This window comes from Myotis lucifugus, unplaced genomic scaffold (genome assembly GCF_000147115.1).
Source record: "Myotis lucifugus unplaced genomic scaffold, Myoluc2.0 scaffold_365, whole genome shotgun sequence".
Classification (NCBI taxonomy): Eukaryota; Metazoa; Chordata; class Mammalia; order Chiroptera; family Vespertilionidae; genus Myotis; species Myotis lucifugus.
The window spans coordinates 876,022-897,364 of NW_005871413.1; the positions used below are offsets into that span (position 1 = coordinate 876,022).

The 21,343-nt window shown below is 42.8% G+C and overlaps 2 protein-coding genes across 2 annotated transcripts in view; both read right to left on the reverse strand.

Moving 5' to 3' along the window:
* Positions 1-21,343, reverse strand: part of LOC106694354 (zinc finger protein 501-like) — a 70,324-nt gene that overhangs the window by 15,326 nt on the left and 33,655 nt on the right. The window lies entirely within an intron of this gene.
* LOC102426220 (zinc finger protein 260-like) overlaps positions 4,725-21,343 on the reverse strand; it is a 50,260-nt gene continuing 33,641 nt past the window's right edge. Inside the window, 6 exon segments of the mRNA XM_023764963.1 lie at positions 4,725-6,120; positions 6,826-7,794; positions 7,797-9,699; positions 10,571-10,644; positions 18,643-18,769; positions 19,995-20,092. Coding sequence (XP_023620731.1) covers positions 7,679-7,794; positions 7,797-9,699; positions 10,571-10,644; positions 18,643-18,769; positions 19,995-20,009 — 2,235 coding nt within the window. The 5' untranslated portion in view covers positions 20,010-20,092 and the 3' untranslated portion in view covers positions 4,725-6,120; positions 6,826-7,678.

Sequence of the window (21,343 nt, forward strand, 5' to 3'; positions counted from 1 at the left end):
ACAGCCCTTCCTGGGGGAGTTTCCCACGTCATTGTCAGGGTTTGGGCTGGTGACGCGGCTGCAAAAGGATTCACAAGGGAGAGAAGAGACAGGAGCAGAGAGAGGGCCTTTATTTTAGGTCTTTAAGCAGCGGTTCTCAACCTGTGGGTCGCGACCCCTTTGGCAGTCCAATGACCTTTTCACAGGGGTTGCCTAATACCATATTGCATATCAGATATTTACATTACGACTCATAACAGTAGCAACATACAGTTATGAAGTAGCAACGAAAATAATTTTATGGTTGGGGTCATAACATGTGGAACTGTTATTTAAAGGGCCAGAAGGTTGAGAACCACTGCAAGGGAGGAAAGGGCCACGTGCCCTCTGATGTCACAGTGCACCTCAGATAGAGGGCGCTGTTCCTTTATTAGGGTGCTAGCGAGTAAATGGCAGCTGTGGCAAAAGCATAAAGAGGGAGGAGGAACCTGGAATTCACACAGAAGTTTCCCAGATCCCAGAGGCTGTGCTTAGAGCTATGGCTGGTCTGCCCTTCAGCTGCAGGGTCCCAGGGAGGGGTCTTTCCCAGGATCTTCACAAGCCGGGAGCACATTCTTACAGTGAAGTTACAGGGAATTCAAAAGGCGGGCAGATTGGGTTTGAAACCAGAAGCTTTCTGCCTGCGATTTGCCTGGATCCTTAAACCCTCAGTGAGGAGGGGGGAGGGGAAGGGCAGCCTGCTCTCTCAGCCCCTCCCTGTCTCCCCATCTGAAGGGAGAGGCAGCTTGAGTTAGGGAAGCAGGTGGATGGGGGTGTCAGAGACAGACCCGGATATCCATTCATGGTTAGGCACCTGATGAGGTAAGGTCCCATCCATCACAGTGGGGAACAGATTTTAATTTAGGTATTTTTCAAGGGATAAAAATTTTCTGGTTGTAAATTGTGGTCTCTGAAGTTTTTGTGTTCTGGGAATGCAGTTTTGAATGCATATTTTGACTTTAGTAGTCCCTATAACCTAGTTAATGGAACATTGATATTAATGTAGAATATCTGTTAGTTTTCCTTATATCTGGGAAACAATACAATTTTAAAATCAATAATATTTAAAACAGAGTTATAAGAATAATAACTGTTATCAGAGTACTTAGTCCCATCACCATTTTTTATTTTGGTTACTTTTCAGTATTTTCATGAATATAGGTATTCATTTGAGTTTTATAAATCTTTATTTACTTTAAAGATATGACTTGTTTAGAAACATGTAATTTAGAGTAAGCCAGAACATAGGATTATGTTTAAACTATATAAGTATTTAATTGCTTTAGGCCAATAAAATATCACCCCTTAGTATTGTCACCTGAAGCCAGGAAACACACCATATATAATAAACAGATAAACACATAAAGACAATCCATTCTACAAAGATGGTGAAAAACTTACACACTGAAAATGACACAACAATGCTAAAGAAAGCAGATACAAATAAATTGAAAGACATTCCTTAATATGTCCCAATGTCTACACAATAAATTGATGGCCTATCAAAATTCAAGACAGTTTTGGCTGAAAATTAAGCAAAACAGATTCAGGAGAGGCAAAATACTTCAAATTTGAGAAAGTTGGAAGATTCACTTTTTTACACTGGAAAAAATTTTACAAAGCAAGAGTAACTAAGTGGGTATGACCCTGGATTAACACAGATCCATACACCAATGGAACGGAGGGGAATGCCCTCACTTAAACCCTGATGAAGCCTTATGCATCAAACAGGAGCCTTCTCTGTGGCAGAGGATACAATCCACAGGGGCAAATGCAACCACCAGAAATGATGTGTTAAACATGATCTCCAGCTTTCTGACATTTCAGTGGATTTCCTCCTTAAAATTGATAGTGGAATGAAACACCATCTGGCAGTGATGTCTGCTTGTCCACATCCCTCTCCATTCCCAATGGTGAAGTTTGGAAGTCAGTGACTCACACATTTAGCTTCAAATCTGTAATAATAAAAGGGTAATATGCCAATTGGACCAGACATCCTTCCGCACAAAGCCAGGGCTGTGAGGAAAGCAGGAGTCTGGGTGCCTGCCAGCAGAGGGCAGAAAGCCCAGGTCCCGGGTGCCAGAGGGAAGATGGTACTGGTGGCCGGGGAAACGAAGGCCTACTCCTGCACGAATTGGTACATCAGGCCTCTAGTATATTATAAAAGCAGTAAGAAAGCCCTAGCTAGTTTGGCTCAGTGGATAAAGCGTCGGCCTGCGGACTGAAGGGTCCCAGGTTTGATTCTGGTCAAGGGCATATACCTTGGTTGCGGGCACATCCCCAGCAGGGGCTGTGCAGGAGGGAGCTGGTCTATGTTTCTAACTACCCCTCTCCTTTCCTCTCTGTAAAAAATCAATAAAATATATTTTTTAAAAAGCAGTAAGAAAAATATCCACGTGTGTTGGAAACTAACAGTTGAAAAGGGTTATGTCAAGAGCTAATTTGCCCCTCCATTCCCCAGCCATGCAGGCTGATGTTGGTAGTGAGGCTGAAGCAACTCTGCAGGAACTGGGATCTCAGTGAGGGGCTGGAGGTGGGGAGGGGCTTGAACACAGGAACATGACTAAAATTGAAATTCATGTAAGCACTATCATTAAATAAAAAATTGCAATGGTCTGTGTGAGGCTGAAGAACTAGAAAGTGAAACCACAACTCTCCCTGGGTAGATGGGCAATTTCATACACCAGCAGCCTTTCCTGTTTCCTGCTCCCTTCCTCAATCCCCAGGAAACCAAGACTCAACATGGCTGAGTTCCAGAGTCTTACAGAGGGACTCAACCTGGGATATGAGACTTGGATGACTAAGACATGTGATCATTTAGGACATTAGTATTCCTTAAAAATAAACCTTTTAAAGAACATTGTTATAAACTAAAACAAATGTTGTGTCCAACACTTGAATTACCTTAAATACTGTTTTTTCACTACACACCTTTTATTATTCCATCAAGCATTTGAATATAACACTTAATCCAAAATAAACACATCAAAAATAAACACTGCCCATTTACCTCAGAAAAAGACATTGAACTATCCTTTCTTTTTTTGTTAAATATATTTTATTGATTTTTTTATAGAGAGGAAGGGAAAGGGATAGAGAGCCAGAAACATTGATGAGAGAGAAACATCGATCAGCTGCCTCCTGCACACCCCCGACTGGGGATGTGCTCGCAACCAAGGTACATGCCCTTGACCGGAATCGACCCGGGACCCTTCAGTCCGCAGGCCGACGCTCCATCCACTGAGCCAAACCAGTCAGGGCTGAACTATCCTTTCTTGATAATATTATCCAAATAAAATGTCAAGAATACGTACAGACAGATTATTCTATGTCCTCCTTTTATAAAGACCCCACTCTTGGACCTCATATAGCCTCAAAGACCTCCCAAAACCCCCATATTTCCAATATGTCTGGAAATACAGATCTATTGGGGGTTAGGGTTTCAATATATCCATTTTGAGGGGACACAATTTAGTCCTTAAGAGCGCTTCAATTTCATTATCTGTTATATAAAACCACCCCAAAATGATTCTCTTAATGCAACAATACTTCAGTATTTCTTATGAATCTATGGGTTGGCCAGGTGGTTGCTCTGCTTCATGTGCTACTGGCAGAAGTTTTTTCCCTAGATCTAAACATGATTTCCAGAAACAAAACAAAAAAACAGGATTTCTGTGCTTCCAGACTGCCATCCTAGTTGCTTCGCTTGCAGCGTCCACAGTCTCCATCCAGCCAAGTCACATGTGTTAGGTTTTTATTACTGAGCACCTCAATCTCAGGAAGTCTTTTCTCTTACAACTAGTCTTTGTTGTGGAATAAAACACCACCAAGTTTAGTGGCTTAAATCAAGCAAAATTCATCATTGCACGTAGCTCCGGGGTGGCTGAGCCCTTCTGCACTGTTTTCACTTAGGCTCCTACACACAGTTGCCTCCAGCTGGCAGAACAGCTCTCTGGTGCAGCAGAAAGCTGGGAAATGCCTTGCTTTGAAGATATTTTTAAAGTTTGTGTTTTTTTTAAAACTGAATTTAGAGAGGGAGAGATGGAAACATCCATGTTCAAACAAACATCCATTGGTTGCTTCCCGAAAGCGCCGTAAGGAGATCTAGAATCACTCCCCCAATCTGGGCATTTGTAGGAGCAGGAATCAAAGCTGCAACCTTTTGGTGGAGGGCATTACATGCAGACAAATGAGCCAAAGGGGACAGGGTTAGAAATACCTTTGAGATAAACTTCTTCACATGGTGATATGTTTATGTCAGTCATATCTCATATAATGTACCTTCAAATTTATTTTAAGTCCCTTCAAAGAGAATCTACAGCTCAGCAGGTGTGGCTCAGTGGATTACAGTGTCGTCCTCCCCACAATCACAGATTTCATTCCCAGTCAGGTCTAGTACCTCGGTGGAAGGTTTCATCTCCAGCCCGCCCTTTGTGTCTGAGGGAGGCACCAATTGATGTGTCTCTCATATCAATGTTTCTCTGTCTCTCTGCCCACTATGGAAATAATATCCTTGGGCAAGGATTTTTAAAAAGGAGCAACTACATTTATTTCTTTGAATATTTTATTTATTTCTTTGAATATTTTATTGATTTCAGAGAGGAAGGGAGAAAGAAACGTCAATGATGAGAGAGAATCAATGTTCCACTGACTGGGGATTGAAGGGGAAACCTGGGCATGATCCCTGACCAGGAATCTAACCACTAAGCAACACAGGCTGGGCCAGAACGTTTAGTTCTTATATTATTAGAGGCCTGGTGCACTGGTGGGATCCCTCTTCCACTTGGCCTGCGGGGATCGGGCCCAAACTGACTCTCCTGCATCTCCCAAGGGGCTCCGAATTGTGAGAGGATGCAGGCCAGGCCATGGGACCCCACCAGTGCACAATTGGGGTCAGGGAGGTACCACGGGAGGGTTCCATGGGGTGTCTGGCCTGTTTTGCCCAGTCCCCATAGGCCAGACACCCACACCAAGCTAACCTACTGGTAGGAGCATCTGCCCCCTGGTGGTCAATGCACATCATAGTGACCAGTCGGTCGAATGAATGGTCCGACACTTAGCGTATAAGACTTTTATTATATAAGATTATAACCTATTTGGCCACTTCATCAGTTCCGAATCCCCCATTTCTTATTTTCTAGTTCTGAGTGATCTGTTATGTATGGATAACAAACCTACCAAATATACACACTGAAGAAGACACTGGGATATATTTTTAGCTCAACAATCATTAAATCTGGCCTTAGCTGGTGTCACTAGTGGATACAGCATTGGCTCATGGACTGACAGTCCTGGCTTAGATTGTGGTAAAGGGGACGTACCTACCTTGCAGGGTGGATCACTGGCCCTTGCAGGAGCTACCAATGGATGTGTCTCTCTCACAAAGAAGTTTCTCTGTCTGTTCCACTTCCTTTCACTCTCTCTAAAATTCAATGGAAAAATAGCCTCAGGTGAGGATTCACAACAAAAAAATTCATTAATTTTGTCCTGGCCAACGAGTAACTGTTGGTTGGAACCTCATCCCATTGTGCCAGGCTTGCGGGTTCAAGCCCAGACTGGGGCACATTTAGGGTCAAAAATAAACAACAAAATCATTAATTCTGCAACATTTTGTGTGGTGGCACATTCTCTGTAATGTAGGCCTAAAACCATTGATCAAATACCCAATAATTACATCTCCCTCTATACCCAAAACAATTTTTACTACAATATGTGTTAGTGAACAACTAATATAGAGTATGTTTCATTGAAAAAGATTTCATCTATAAACAAACAGCAGGACATTCTCTGCCTAGTGAGTAGACATGAGTGGGAGTAAGCTGAGTCCTGGGATATCGGCTTATTTTATTTATATTTCTTGTCCAAAACATTAAATCTATCTCAGCATAAGCATACAATTATTTAAAATAATGAAATTTGCCCAGACGGCGTGGCTCAGTGGTTGAGCATCGAACCAAGAACCAGGAGGTCAGGTTTCCATTCCTGGTCAGGGCGCATGCCCTGGTGGGAGGCTCCATACCCAGTGTGGGCTATGCAGGAAGCAGGGGATCCATGATTTCTCTTTCACCATTTGTATTTCTATCTCTTCCTCTCCCTTCCTCTCTGAAATCAATAAAAAAATGCTTTCAATGTAAACATCTAATCTAATAAAAGAAAAACATGCAAATTGACTGTACCTCTGCTACACCCAAGCCACGCCCACCAGCGAATCAGAGCAAATTAACGCAACCAAGATGGCGGCCAGCAGCCATGGAGCTGGAGCAAGCAGGAGGCTTGGTTGCCCCAGCGATGGAAGAAGCCAAGCTTCCCGCCTGCCCTGGCCTCCACACAGCCGTGTGGCCTCCGCTCAAGGCAACAAAGTTTCAATAGTAGAAGACAAATAAATACCAGATACCTGCTTCCAGCCAGCCTACACTGGGAGCTTGAGTGGCTGGGGGCTGTGACCAGCCTGCAAACAGCCTTCAGCCCCTCATCCAGGATAGCCACACCCTCATGGGGTGAGAGTCGACCCTGGGGGGCTTAACCAGCCTGCAAACAGCCATCAGCCCCTCACCCAGACTGGCCAGGCACCCCAGCAGGACCCCCACCCTGAAGGGGGTGTGGCCAGCCTGAAAACGGCCCTCAGCCCCTCACCCAGGCACACATGGGTGACGGTGCGCTGGGGGACATTCACACACAAGCAGGGGGAAGGGGGAAGATGATGTGTGCACAGGAGGCGTGTGCCTGTGCAGGTCCGCAAACCCACGCAGCATGGCCAGGACGATGTGAAGCTGGCCTGCCACAGTGAATGTCCCTGCAATTGCGTACCTTGGGGGCCAGGAGGCTGCACGGGGATGAGCCAGCGGCGATGGGGAGGGCGAGGGCGGCCTGCTGAGAGGGCTCCACAGATGATCAGCACGCCTTCAGTCACAGGGGCCGCTGCCACTGCAGCTGCCTCGTCGTCAGTGGGCCCTGTGCCACCTCTGTGGCTGGGGTCCTCCCAGGCCCTCGGTGTGCAGGAAGCCAGGCTGCCCACCCAATGTCTGCGGTGCCACCCGCCTCCTCTGTGGCCAGTTCTCTCCGAGGGCAGGATCTTCCCACAGGCCTCACCACAAACAGCTTGGGGAGGGCGCCTCAGGTTCGGTGGGGGTGTGGCGTGGAGGTGGTGCCTGTGCTTCAGTTAACTGACACAATGTGTTTTATACCATAGCATGTGGCGATGGCTGTGAGAGGTGCCAAGAGGAGCCTGTGGGCTGAGCTGAAGCAGCGCCTGCGGGCCATCAGGAGCACTCACAGCTGCCACCACTGGGCCTCACCTCCCCCGCCCGTCCCAGCCCTGGGCAAGTGGCAGCGGCCATTGGGACCACTCACAGCTGCCGTCATCATGATTTAGACAGGAAAAGAGAGAGAATAATAGGAATACCACTGATCAGAGGGAATCATGGAACACCTGGCTCCTGCATGCCCCACACTGGAGATTGAGTCCCCAACCAGGGTCTGTGCCCTGACCAGGAATTGCACCCTGACCTTGCGGTTCATAGGTCAAAGCTAAACCACCGAGGAATGCCAGCCAGCGCTTTCTCACATTTTCTACAGTGTAAGGTTTCCTCCACTATAAATGTCTCTGTTATTCAGTAAATTTTGAGTGCTTGCACATGCTCTAAATTAGTAAGGTCTCTCTTTAGTATGAAAGTCTCTCATATACAATAATACAAAAATGCCTTTTAAAGACTTTTCTACACTTTTCACATTCAGAAAGCTTCTTCCCATTTAAAATTCTGTGATGTTCAGCAAGTTCTCACTGCTGGTAAAGGATTTATTACTCTCCTCACATCTTTAATATTTCTCTCCAGTATGGACTCTCTGATGTGCCAAGAGGTTTGAAACGTTGCCAAACGATTTGCCACATTTTCCACACATATAAGGCTTCTCTCCAGTATGAACTCTTTGATGGTAAATAAGGGCTGAGGAATGCCTGTAGGCTTTGCCACACTCTCCACATTTATAAGGCTTCTCTCCAGTGTGAACTCTCTGATGCGTGGTAAGGTTTGAGGACCAGCTAAAGGCTTTGCCACATTCTCTACATTTATAAGGCTTCTCACCAGTATGAATTCTCTGATGTGCAGTAAGAATTGAGGCCCGGCTAAAGACTTTGCCACATTGTCTACATTCATGATTCTTCTCTCCAGTATGAGTTTTCTGATGGTCAGTAAGAGTTTGGGATTGCCAGAAGGCTTTGCCACATTCGAGACATTTATAAGGCCTCTCTCCAGTATGAACTCTGTGATGATAACTAAGGGATGAAGACTGCCTAAAGGCTTTGCCACATTCTTTACATTTATAAAGCTTCTCTCCAGTATGAACCCTATGATGTCTAATAAGGGAAGATGAATCGCTAAAGGCTTTGCCACATTCTATACACTTGTAAGGTTTCTCTCCAGTATGAACTTTCTGATGTCGAATCACGTTTGAGGCATGGAGGAATGCTTTACCACATTCTCTACATTTATAAGGTTTATGTTCAGTATGAACATCTTGATGATTAGTAAGACCTGCATGGCTGGTAAAGGATTTGCCATATTCTTTACATTTATAAGGTTTCTCTCCAGTGTGAATTTTCTGATGATTACTAAGGGTTGAGGGCCAGCTAAAGGCTTGGTCACATTCTCTACATTTATACACCTTCTCTCCAGTATGAACTCTCTGATGTCGATTAAGGGTTGCGGACTCACTGAACGCTTTGCCACATTCTGTACATTTATAAGGCTTCTCTCCAGTATGAACACTCTGATGACGATTAAGGGAGGATGACTGGTTAAAGGCTTTGCCACATTCTATACATTTGTAAGGTTTCTCTCCAGTGTGAACTTTCTGATGTCGAATCATGTTTGAGATGTGGAGGAATCCTTTACCACATTCTCTACATTTATAAGGCTTATCTTCAGTATGAACACTGTGATGATTACTAAGAATTGCATGGCTGTTAAAGAATTTGTCACATTCTCTATACTTATAAGGGTTCTCTCCAGTGTGAATTCTCAGATGAATATTAAGGGTTGAGGGCCGGCTAAAGACTTTGCCACACTCTGAACATTTATGAGACTTTTCTTCTGTATGAATTCTATGATGTTGATTATGTCTTGAGGACTGACTAAAGCCTTTTCCATTTTCCCCCAGTTTGTGAAATTTTGCTATAGTATGACTTCCTTCCTTATGTACAATAAGAGATGAATGACATTTAAAGGCTTTGCCACATGCTTTACATTTGTAACTCTTCTCTGCAGTGTGAATTTTCTGATTTAGAGTAAAACTTGAAGGCCAATTAGATGTTTTACCAGAATCTTTACATTGATAAGGTTTTTCTCCACTATGGATTTTTTCCATTATATTTAGATTGAATATTTGACTGAAGACTCTCCCACATGGATTCCATTTGTAAGCCTCCTCCCCAGAATGAATATTCTCCTGTTCAACATAATTTGAAGACTGCTGAAAAGACTGGACACATTTACTTCCATTGTGTGTCTTCTCCACAATAGGAATAACCTGATGTATATTGTGATTGGACATTTGGTCAAACACATTTCCACTTTTATAATGGCCCTCTGCAAGCTCACTTCTCCAATGATTAAAATATGACTTTTGCTTAAACTTTTTCCAATGTTCAATCCATTGATAGCTGCTATTTCCATTATGTGTATGCTGGTAATAATGGGAGATAGAAAGACGTTTAGTAACAGTTATAATTTCATTAAACATGTACATTGGTTCATAAGAACCATCCTGTGATATTCATTAAACAAAGATGGTTCTATAGAAAAAGCTTTCCTAATTTATCAAAATTATAGACAAAAAATAAATACTAGTACAAAACATTGTCAGAGGAAGAAGAATGAATACTTGTTTAAAAGACTGCCAAACTGCCCAGCCAGCATGGCTCAGTGGTTGAGCTTCAATGAATGAACAAGTAGGTCTGGTTCTGTTCCAGTTCAGGGCACATGCCCCGGTTCCAGGACCAGTCCACAGTGGGAGGCATGGAGGAGGCAGCCAATGAATGATTCTCTCATCACTGATGTTTTCCTCTCTCTTTTCCTCTCCCTTACTCTCTAAAATCAATAAAAATATATTTTTTAAATAAAAAATATCATAAAAGATTGCTAAATTGAACACATTTTAATTTTATGGATACAGAATAAATCTATACATTTTAGAAGTGATTGAAGGAAAATTTAATACCACCCTATACTTTAAACAATTCAAATGATTATTTACACTACAGACTATGTGAATTCCTAGTTTATCCCGATTCCCTTTCCAAGAATGCATAACAGTTAATGTTGTTTTTGACCTTCACGTGCAGAAACACACTGATTTTCCAATGTAACTGACTTTAAATTGGGAGGTTCCCCTAATGCGTAATACACTTGACCTCTATAGGTAACAAGAAATTTATTGATAACTTGCAGATTAGTTCTGTTTATATTAAAATCCTCCCTTCTCATCCTACTCTTTCTGAAATTCCCAAGGCTTTCATTAAGTGTACATTATCAAAACCACACCTTTTATATCTTACCAGTATTATTTCAGAGAATAAATCTTGTATTCCGGGCTTAGGCATAAAGGCCTGGTCATCTTCAGATGACATAGCTGAAAGAAAACAAATTTTCAGTTTTGACAATCAGGTGAGTGCACTTTGAAGTTAACAGCAAGTATTGACCAAATGACAATTTTGAGTACTCCAAGAGTCAGTGAAGGGTTCAAAGAAAGCTCAATAAGGTACAATGAAGAAAACTCACATCAAAGAGGAAGAAAGAGTTGCTTACATTTGCCAATGATACCTGCTCAAACCCCCTGGCACACAACGACAATATTATAAAAACACTCCCAATTCCCAGTTTCTTCGCTGCAAAGAGAGAGAGGAGTGAAGTGGGTGCTCAGTGATCTCCCTGTTTTGAAGCATCGTGAAGAACATGTGTCTGTTGTTCATGACACAGAGTGCGAACAGAATGGCAGTATATGTGAGTGACCTGCAGTGGCTGCTACAAAGAAACAATGAGAAAGTGTTCAAGCACCACAAAGACTACAGGACTAAAGATGTATATCAAGTCTGAAAAGATACCGTGGGCCTGAGAAAGAAACAGAGAATAATTCAACTGGGAAATTAAACAGACAATAGAATCTACAATACAGATCCTGAAAACAGTGTTGACTGAAAGTAGGATTTGTTCCACTGATGGTTATTATTGTTTCCTCCTATAGAAAGCATGTTCAAAAGCCTGCTTGTTTACAATTCTGGAATCTCAACAAATGATATCAAGTCATGCAAAGAAACAAAAAGTATACTGTCAGAAACACAAAATAAAAGTAATCAGACGTGCACTACATTAATGGGAATATATTAATTACCTGAAAAAGAATAGAACTAAATATCTTAAAGCTAAAAAGGAGAAATAAAATGACAATAATATCACTAAAATATTATGTAAAGTAAAAATACAATGAGAAAGTATTTTATAAACACCACACCAAATTAAAAAATACAATAGAATCATTAATGAAAGACGTGTTTAACTTAAAACATCAAAGAATTTGCCTGGAAGCGGTGCCTCAGTGGTTGAGCTTCAATCTATGAACCAGGTGGTCACACTTTAGTTCCAGGTCAGGGCACAGGCCTTGGTTGAAGGCTCAATCCCCCATCATTCAGGAGGCAGCTGATCAATTACGCTTTCTCTTCATTGATGTTTCTCTCTTTCTCCCTCTCCCTTCCTGTCTTAAATCAATAAAGATACATTTAAAAAATAATAATTAAATGATGAATTTGTACATAAATCATTAAAATTTTGATTCTGAAAAGCCAATAAACATATGGAAATATGAAGAGAATTTAAGGAACTCCTAAGACACTAACAAGGCATTTCCCCAAACCTGAATAGGAAACTGATTGTGGCTGCCAGACAGTTAAAGGGCATCTTAATCTACATGTTATTGCCTCCTACTGGCCAAACACCTGAAGAGCCGTAGGCTATTCCCCCATTCTGACAATGGACTCTGTACCCTTTGAAACCTTACCCTTTGAAGTGTATTACCTCCACCTTGCCTTAGGACAAATTGTGTTAATAAAAGCAAGGGTCCTAGACAAGGAGGCTCTCTTCAGTTCCTTTAGCTGAAGGTCCTCTGACCCCAATGTCTTTCAACTCGTCTCCGGACTCTTTATTAGTCTCTGGATTTCTATGTCATCTACGTGCAGCCCCTTTTCCAGATTCCTGAACCTTTCTTGATGCTGGGACATGAACCCCAGCAGAAATCAATAAGTTGGAAAACACATTCCATGAGTCTACTTTGCAACGCTAACAGTATCAGCTGCCATTAGTACACAAAGTGATCTAAACCTTCAAAGTAATCCCTATCAAAGTCTCAGTGACACTTTTGGTGGAAATAGAAAAGCTCTTTCTAAAAGTAATGTGAATGTCACAGGACTCCATGTAACAAAAGAATTGTGAAAAGAATGTATGGCAAGCCCTAACTGGTTTGGCTCAGTGGATAGAGAGTCAGCCTACGGACTGAAGGGGTCCAAGTTCGATTCCAGTCAAGGGCACATGTCCAGGTTGTGGGCTCGATCCCCAGTGGGGGGTGTGCAGGAGGCAGCCGATCAATGATTCTCTCTCATCATTGATGTTTCTCTCTCTCTCTCCCTCTCTCTTCCTGTCTGAAATCAATAAAAATTTATTTAAAAAAAAAAGAATGTATGGCCTTAGACAGTTTGGCTTAGTGCCGTGGTCGGCAAACCGCGGCTTGCGAGCCACATGTGGCTCTTTGGCCCCTTGAGTGTGGCTCTTCCACAAAATACCACATGTGGGCGCGCACGTACAGTGCAATTGAAACTTCGTGGCCCATGAGCATAAGTGGGTATTTTGTGGAAGAGCCGGTATTTTGGGGCCAAAGAGCCGCATGTGGCTCGAGAGCCGCATGTGGCTCGAGAGCCGCAGTTTGCCGACCACTGGAGTGGACATAGCATTGCCCTGCAGACTGAAGGTCCCAGGTTTGCATCTGGTCAAGGGCGCAGGTGGAGGTTGTGGGCTCCGTCCCCAGTGTGGGGTGCGCAGGAGGCAGCCTATCAATGGTTCTCTCTCATCATTGATGTTTCTATCTCCCTCTCCCTTCTCTCTGAAATCCATAAAAATATATTTAAAAAAATAAAAAAGAATGTATGAAATTGAAGGCTTCAGGCTTCCTAATATTAAAACATACTTCAAAACTTCTGCTATCAAAAAAACTATAATACAGCCCTACCAAGTTTGGCTCAGTGGATAGAGCACCGTTCTGTGAACTGAAAGGTCCTGGGTTCAATTCCTCTCAAGGGCACAGGCCAGGGTTGTGGGCTTGATCCCCAGTAGGGGACGTGCAAGAGGCAGCTTATCAATGATTCTCTCTTATCATTGATGCTTCTAACTATCTGTCCTTCTCCATTTCTCTCTCAAATCAATAAAAAATAAAAATATTATAAACACTCAAACAAAAATCTGTGATACAAACATTAAGGCAGAGGGAAATAATGAAGCAAGGTAGAATAAAAGGCCGACATAGAAATCCCCGTGGATAGCGTCTAAAGATCTTCACCAAGGGAGCCTAACCCACAGACAGAAAAGGACATTCTCACCATGCCCAAGGAGCCCAGTTGTTTAGAGTGTGGTCTTCATACCAAAACACTGTAGATTTGATCTGTGCTCAGGGCACAGTAAAAACTCATCAATGAATGCATAACTAAGTGGGGAAATGAATGAATATCTCAAAGTCTCTCTCTCTCTCATTCCCCTCCTCCCGCAAGTTGCTCTCTTCCTCTAAAATCAATAAAAATAAAGTACAAAGTAGTGCTGGCTGTCATTAAATAAGAACTCAATAAATGAACTACACAAGCAATGACCTTAAATTGGAATGCTAACAGTATAAGCTATCACGAGTACCCAAGGTTGACATAAACATTCAAAGCCGTCACTATCCACGTCCCAATGACACTTTTCACAAAATTAGCAAACCTCATCCTAAAATTAATGACACAGGACACCAGGGAACCAAAACAAACATGGAAGAGACAGTAAAACCTTAAAGGCATCATGCTTCCTGATTTAAAAAAATATTTTAAAACTGGTGTGATCCAAAAGTACCATCTACACATTAAGACACAGGTAAATAGAGGGGCACGGTAGGCCAGTGTGGATCTGGGTTAGAGTATCATTCTGTGCACTTAAGGGTGGCGGGTTCAATTCCCCTTCAAGGGCACATACCTCGGTTACAAATTCCCACCCCACTTGCGTTGAAGTAGGGACAGAAGGGGGCCAGCTGACATGTCTCTCTCACATCGATGTTTCCCTCTCTGTCCTCTGTCCTTACTCCCACCCTTCCACTCTCTGTGAAAAGCCAATGGAAAAAATGTCCTCATGTGAGGATTAACAACTACAAAAAAGAAGCACTGTAGGATAAGAGCCTACTTACAGCTTCTCACGCATGAGGTAAAATAATCTTCCACAAGGGTACCTACACCACGAAAGGATATTCTCACATATGTGAATAGTGTTGAGATACTCAGATGTCTACGTGTAAAAGAATGAGTGAAGCCGAGGCCGGTTTGGCTCAGTGGATGGAGCGTCGGCCTGCGAAATGAGGGGTCCCGGGTTCGATTCCGGTCAGGGGCATATGCCTGGGTTGCGGGCGCGTTCCCGGTGGGGGGTGTGCAGGAGGCAGCTGATCGATGTTCCTCTCTCATCGATGTTTCTGGCTCTCTGTCCCTCTCCCTTCCTCTCTGTGGAAGATCAGTGAAATATATTTAAAAAAGAAAAAATGAGTGAAGTTGGGCTGTTATTAAACACCACATACAAATATTAAACCAAAATGGATAAAAGATTGAAACATAAAGCTAATAATAACTCAATCTATTAAATGACGAATTACAGAAAAGATTTTGTTTTTCTTTTAAATACATTTTTATTGCTTTCAGAGAGGAAGGGAGAGGGAGAGATAGACAGAAACATTAAGAGAGATTCATTGATTGGCTGTCTCCTGCATGGCCCCTACTGGTGGTCGAGCCTGCAACTTGGCCTTGTGCTCTTGACTGGAATCGAACCCTGGACCCTTTTGTCCACAGGTTGACACTCTACCCACTGAGCCAATCTGGCTAGGCCCGTGGTTGGCAAACTGCGGCTCTCGAGCCACATGCGGCTCTTTGGCCCCTTGAGTGTGGCTCTTCCTAAGCCTTAGGAGTACCCTAATTAAGTTAATAAAAATGTACCTACCTATGTAGTTTAAGTTTAAAAAATTTTGGCTCTCAAAAGAAATTTCAATCATTGTACTGTTGATACTTAGCTCTGTTGACTAATGAGTTTGCCGACCACTGGGCCCTAGGCCATATAGAAAAGTTTCTATGACATTTGATTTTTTATTATAGTACTAAGAGGAAAGGTAAAGAAAACAAAATAGTCAAAAGGCATTACACCCCATATAAATATAACTTCCAATAAAGCAAATCGTCAGTGCGTTCAAAATACAAGCTGTGGCATGGGAAAATATTTCTACGAAGCATACCATCTGATAAGTAGTTAATATCCAGAATATATAACGACCTTTTAAAAATCAACATGAAAAAAGAAGTAACAAAACTTTTAAAATGTCCAAATCTAACCGTAGCCAGTTTGCCTCAGTGGATAGAGCGTCGGCATGCGAACTGAAGGGTCCCAGGTTTGATTACACTCAAGGGCACATGCACAGGTTGCGGGCTTGATCCCCAGTAGGGGGCATGCAGGAGGCAGCCAATCAATTATTCTCTCTCAACATTGATGTTTCTATCTCTCTTTTTTTTTTTTTTAATTTTTTACAGAGAGGAAGGGAGAGGGATAGAGAGTTAGAAACATTCATGAGAGAGAAACATCGGTCAGCTGCCTCCTGCACACTACCCACTGGGATGTGCCCGCAACTAAGGTACATGCCCTTGACTGGAATTGAACCCGGGACCCTTGAGTCCGCAGGCCGACGCTCTATCCATTGAGCCAAACCGGTCAGGGCGATGTTTCTATCTCTTTCTCCTTCTCCCTTCCTCTCTGAAATCAATCAAAAATGTATTTTTTTAAAAAATGTCAAAAGCTATATGGTTAACTAATCTATAAGATAGAAGGCAAGAATACACAATAGGTAAAGACAGATTCTTCACCAAGTAGTGCTAGAAAAACGGAACAGATACATGCAAAAACAATAAAACTAGACCCCATTCATAGGCCATGAACCAAAATGAACTCAGCATGGATGAACAACTAATATAGAAGACCTGAAACCATGCAAACACTGGAAAAAAACAGTCAATGAACTTTACCATCACTCTTAAAAATTCTGGTTTGCATATATCTTCTAGACATAACAAAGAAGCTAAAAATAAAGAAATGAGACTACTAAAGAATAAGTTTGGCATACCAAAAGAAACCACAAAATAACAATCACCACAAAAACCCAGCAATGTTACATCCTCAAAAGCTAAAGATCCAAAATATACAAGGAACTCACACAACTTAACACCAAAAGGACAAACAACATGATTGAAAAATGGGTAGGGAACTTGAATAGACATTTCCCAAACAGGACATAAAGATGCACAATAAACATACTGGTATTAAATGATGTTCAACTCATTCATCATCAGAGAAATGCAAATGGACACCACCACGAAATACTACCAAACACCTAACAAGATGCCAGTTATCCATAAATCAAAAAACGACAAGCATCACCAATGAAGTGGAGAAATGAGAACATTCGTGCACTGTCAGCAAGATTATAAACACACTAGAGGCCCACTGCACGAATTCTTGCACAGGAGGGGTCTCTCGGACTGGCTGGCGATTGGGGCCGATCAGTCAGTGGAAAGGCCCACAGTAGATTGGCCAGCCAAGGCCAGTTGGCTGTGGAAGTGCACTGACCACCAGGCAGGCCAGGGGGAGGGACCACGGGAGGTTGGCCAGCAGCGGGAGGTTGGCTGTGGAAGTGCACTGACTACCAGGGGTCAGCTCCTGCTTTGAGCATCTGCCCCCTGGGGGTCAGTGCATCATCATAGCGACTGTTCGTTGGGTCATGCGGTCAGGGTGTAACAGTCACTTAGGCTTTTAGATATATATAGATACATGCAGCCACTCACAAAACACGATGGAGAATTTTCCAATATTCATAAACAAGTACCAGTTAACACAGTAATTCCATTTCTGGCAATTTATACAGAGAACATGAATTCAAAAAGATATACCCACCCATATATCCATTGCAGCACTATTTGCAATAGTGAACATAACAGACTGGAAAAAAAACGACTATTTTTATAATGATGCTCTATCATTTGAAATAAAAGATTTCATTTGATTTGACATGTAAGGTGATAAAACTTATAACTCAGCTCCTTACTATTAAATCAAAGAGTTAAGCCTTTTATCTACACAAAAGCCTACAAGGAGCTATTTATTCATAATTCATAAAAACTAGAAGCAATGCAGAGGTCCATCAACAAGTGAATGGATAAATATACTAAAGGACACACAATGCAGTCTTATTCACTACTGTAAAGAAATAATACATCAAGCCATGGAAAGACATGATAGAAGCCTAGGTACATAGAATTGAGTGAAAGAATCCAATCTGCCTGCACAGGTAGCCCAGTTGCTTAGAGGATTGTACCGATATACCAAAACTATAGGTTTGATCTCTGGTCAGGGCACATACAAAAAAATCAATTAATGCCCAGCTGAAGTTTCTCTCTCCCTCTAACTCTCCCTTCCTCCCTGAAATAAACAAAATCTTAAAAATTAAAAAATAAAGGAAAATGGAGTGTGAATTTTAATAGAGGCTTTCCCATTTACAATCCAGGTTGTCCTCTGGCCAGAAGACATGGCAGAATATTAGAATATTCTAGAAAATTATTATCCAGAATATCATTTTCTGATAGTACCTTAATTACTCTAGACAACACATAATGTGTGCAAATACTGAATTCCAAATTCACAGACATCACAAAGCCTTTTACTACACCAAAGAATCCCCAATTTGTTCCTTGTTAAAAAAAAAAAACACAAATATTTTTATTGTTTTCAGAGAGGAAGAGAGAGGGAGAGATAGAGCCATCACTGATAAGAGAGAATCATTGACCCCTGACTGGTTTGGCTCAGTGGATAGAGCATCGGTCTGTGGACTGAAGGATCCCAGGTTCCATTCCGGTCAAGGGCATGTACCTGGGTTGTGGGCACATCCCCAGTAGTGGGTGTGCAGGAGGCAGCTGATTGATGTTTCTCATCGATGTTTCTAACTCTCTATCCCTCTCCCTTCCTCTCTGGAAAAATCAATAAAATATATTAAAAAAGAAAATCATTGATATGTTGCCTCCTGCGCCCCCTACTGTGGAGTGAGCCGGCAACCCTGGCATTAGCCCTTGACCAGAATCAAACCTGGACTTTTCAGTCTGCAGGCCACTGAGCCTATCCACTGAGCCAAATCAGCTAGGGTGCAATTTGTTCCTTGAGAGCAAGAATTTACCATAGAAAGCGGAAGCCCTTAGAGATGATAAAATTAAAGAAACAAAACCCTAGGGGTAGAGTAGGAAGTCAGGAAGGAAGTCATCCTCACCCAGGGAGGCCAAGTTGCTGTAGTTCTCCAACATCACATCCAGGTACAATTTCCGCTGAGCTGGGTCCAGGCATTCCCACTCCTCCTGAGAGAAATCTATGGCCACATCCCTGAAGGTCAATGGTCCCTGAAAAAAAAAGACACATTTACCAAGAGGTCACCAGAAGAGTTCACAATGTTAGACAACAAAAAAACAGTGTCAGAAGAGGTTTAGACCTAGGGGGTATTCTGAATTATCCAGTAAGATCACTATGCCCCAATAACATTCTCTGATGTGTTTTCTAACACTGACACATGAGGATGACACGTCCCCACAAATCCACAGTATAGATTTTAGTTTGATCTGTCACAGAAGGTGTGTTTATAGTAGTTAAAAGTCACTAATTAAAGGTAAGAAATGCTTCCTGACCTGGGGAAGCTGCATGAAATGAATGCAGAGAAGGCTCTGGGACAAAGGAGAGAATTATAGCCCGGCCAGTGTGGCTGAGAGGTAGAGTGCTGACCTATGAACCAGGAGGGCAGGGTTGGATTCCTAGTCAGGACATACTGCAGGTTTCAGACTGGATCCCCAGTGGGGGGTGTGCAGGAGGTCACTGATCAATGATTCTCTCTCCTGATTGAGTTTCTACCTCTCTTTCCCTCTCCTTTCGATTCTAAATTCAATAAAAAAATATTTTTCAACAGAGAGGGGTAAAAAAGTGAGAGAGAGAGAACAATAACTGCTGACACTGACTATGATAAAAAAAAAAAAGTGATGAGGCCTAGCCAGTTTGTTTCAGTGGATAGAGCTTCGGCCTGCAGACTGAAGGGTCCCAGGTTCGATTCCGGTCATGGGCACATGACTGGTTTGCGGGCTCAATCCTCAGTGGGGGGCACACAGTAGGCAGCCAATTAATGATTCTCTCTCATCATTGATCTTTCTCCCTCTATGTCTTCCTTCTGCTCTAAAATAAATTTAAAAAATATATATATATTTTTAAATATATTTTATTGATTTTTTTACAGAGAAGAAGGGAGAGGGATACAGAGCCAGAAACATTGATTAGAGAGATCGATCAGCTGCCTCATGCACGCCCCGCAGTGGGGATGTGCCCGCAACCAAGGCACATGCCCCTGACCAGAATCGAAGCTGGGACCCCTGAGTCCGCATGCCGATGCTCTATCCACTGAGCCAAACCGGTTCGGCAATAAAAACATATTTTTAAAAAATAATGACATAAGGAAAAACAACCTGCAAGGACAAGAACAATACCCTTTGAGTATTTCTCTACTTCTCACCAGAAGTAGACAAATAAATCACCAGATGTTAGAGGAAAAGGCAACATAGCCTGTGACCAGGACACATCTTTTACCTGAGAAGCAGCCATTTGGTCCTGGTCCTGGTCCTGGTCCTGATCAGGGTCTGGGATGTTTTCTCAGCTGACGATATGCTGAGGATCACAGGATACGCCTTCAAAGAAGTCAACACAGGCTCTTAATCAGCTCACCACACGCTCACAGTCAGAAGAACCCGGAAATGAGGAAAAGGCCACCCCTCCTGGCCTTGGTAACAGGAGAGAGTGAGGAGGAATGAGCTCCTACATGGAGACCACACTGTGAGGGGTTTTATTCTGTCTTCATGTGTCTCTCCTTCAAAAGACTTCCACAAACTCCTACAGAAATGAGAATGTGAGCTGCTATCCAGAACCCCCCAAACAAACAGAGCACCCCCTTACCTCCCCTGAACAAGCCTGCTCCCCACTCTCACAAAGGCATCCTGTACCCCTCCTGTTAATCCCTGTCTTCACCTTCCAATCACCTGGAGGCCTTCAGTAACCAATGATGCCCCACCCAGAGCAGCTGTCCACCTCCATGGGGCAAAGTGCCCTGAGGGCATTTCTTTTTTCTTTTTTAAAAATATTTTATTGATTTTTTTACAGAGAAGGGAGAGGGATAGAGAGTTAGAAACATCGATGAGAGAGACATTGATCAGCCGCCTCCTGCACGCCCCCTACTGGGGATGTGCCCGCAGCCAAGGTACATGCTTTACCGGAATCAAACCTGGGACCCTTGAGTCCCCAGGCTGATGCTCTATCCACTGAGCAAACCAGTTAGGGCCTGAGGGCATTTCTTAAAGCTCTTCAGGGGATCTGAGAAGACCCAGAGGATTTATCTCAGGATGGTTTTAAATAATAAATTAAGTGTCAAGACATAGAAAAAGTAAATCCATGGAAGAAACACACACACACCAGGCACAAAACACCACAGCAACAAACCTAAGGCTTCTAATATTCCTTGAAAAAAGCATCAGATAGTGACAGAAACAGGTCACCTCCTCGTGGCCATCCCGGGAAATGGGGACCCATGACCAACAGACAAGTCTCTACACTCTGAGTGAAGAAAGGTTGCAAATGGAAACAAATTATTATAAATTCCCAAGCCTTACAAACTGGAGATTTGTCACTCTCATTCAATCTGTATAACTAAAACAATTCAGCTGTTAAATTAAATATATAAAGCCATGGGTAGGCGGCAAGACTCGGTGGTTGAGATCGGATCTCTGAACCAGAGATCATGGTAAGATTTCTAGTCAGGGCATGTGGCCAGGTTGCAGGTTTGATCCCCAGTGAAGGACCCGCAGGAGGCGGCTGATCAATCATTGTCTCCAGCCATAGATGTTTCTATCTCTCTCTCCCTCTCGTTGTCTCACAGAGATCAATAG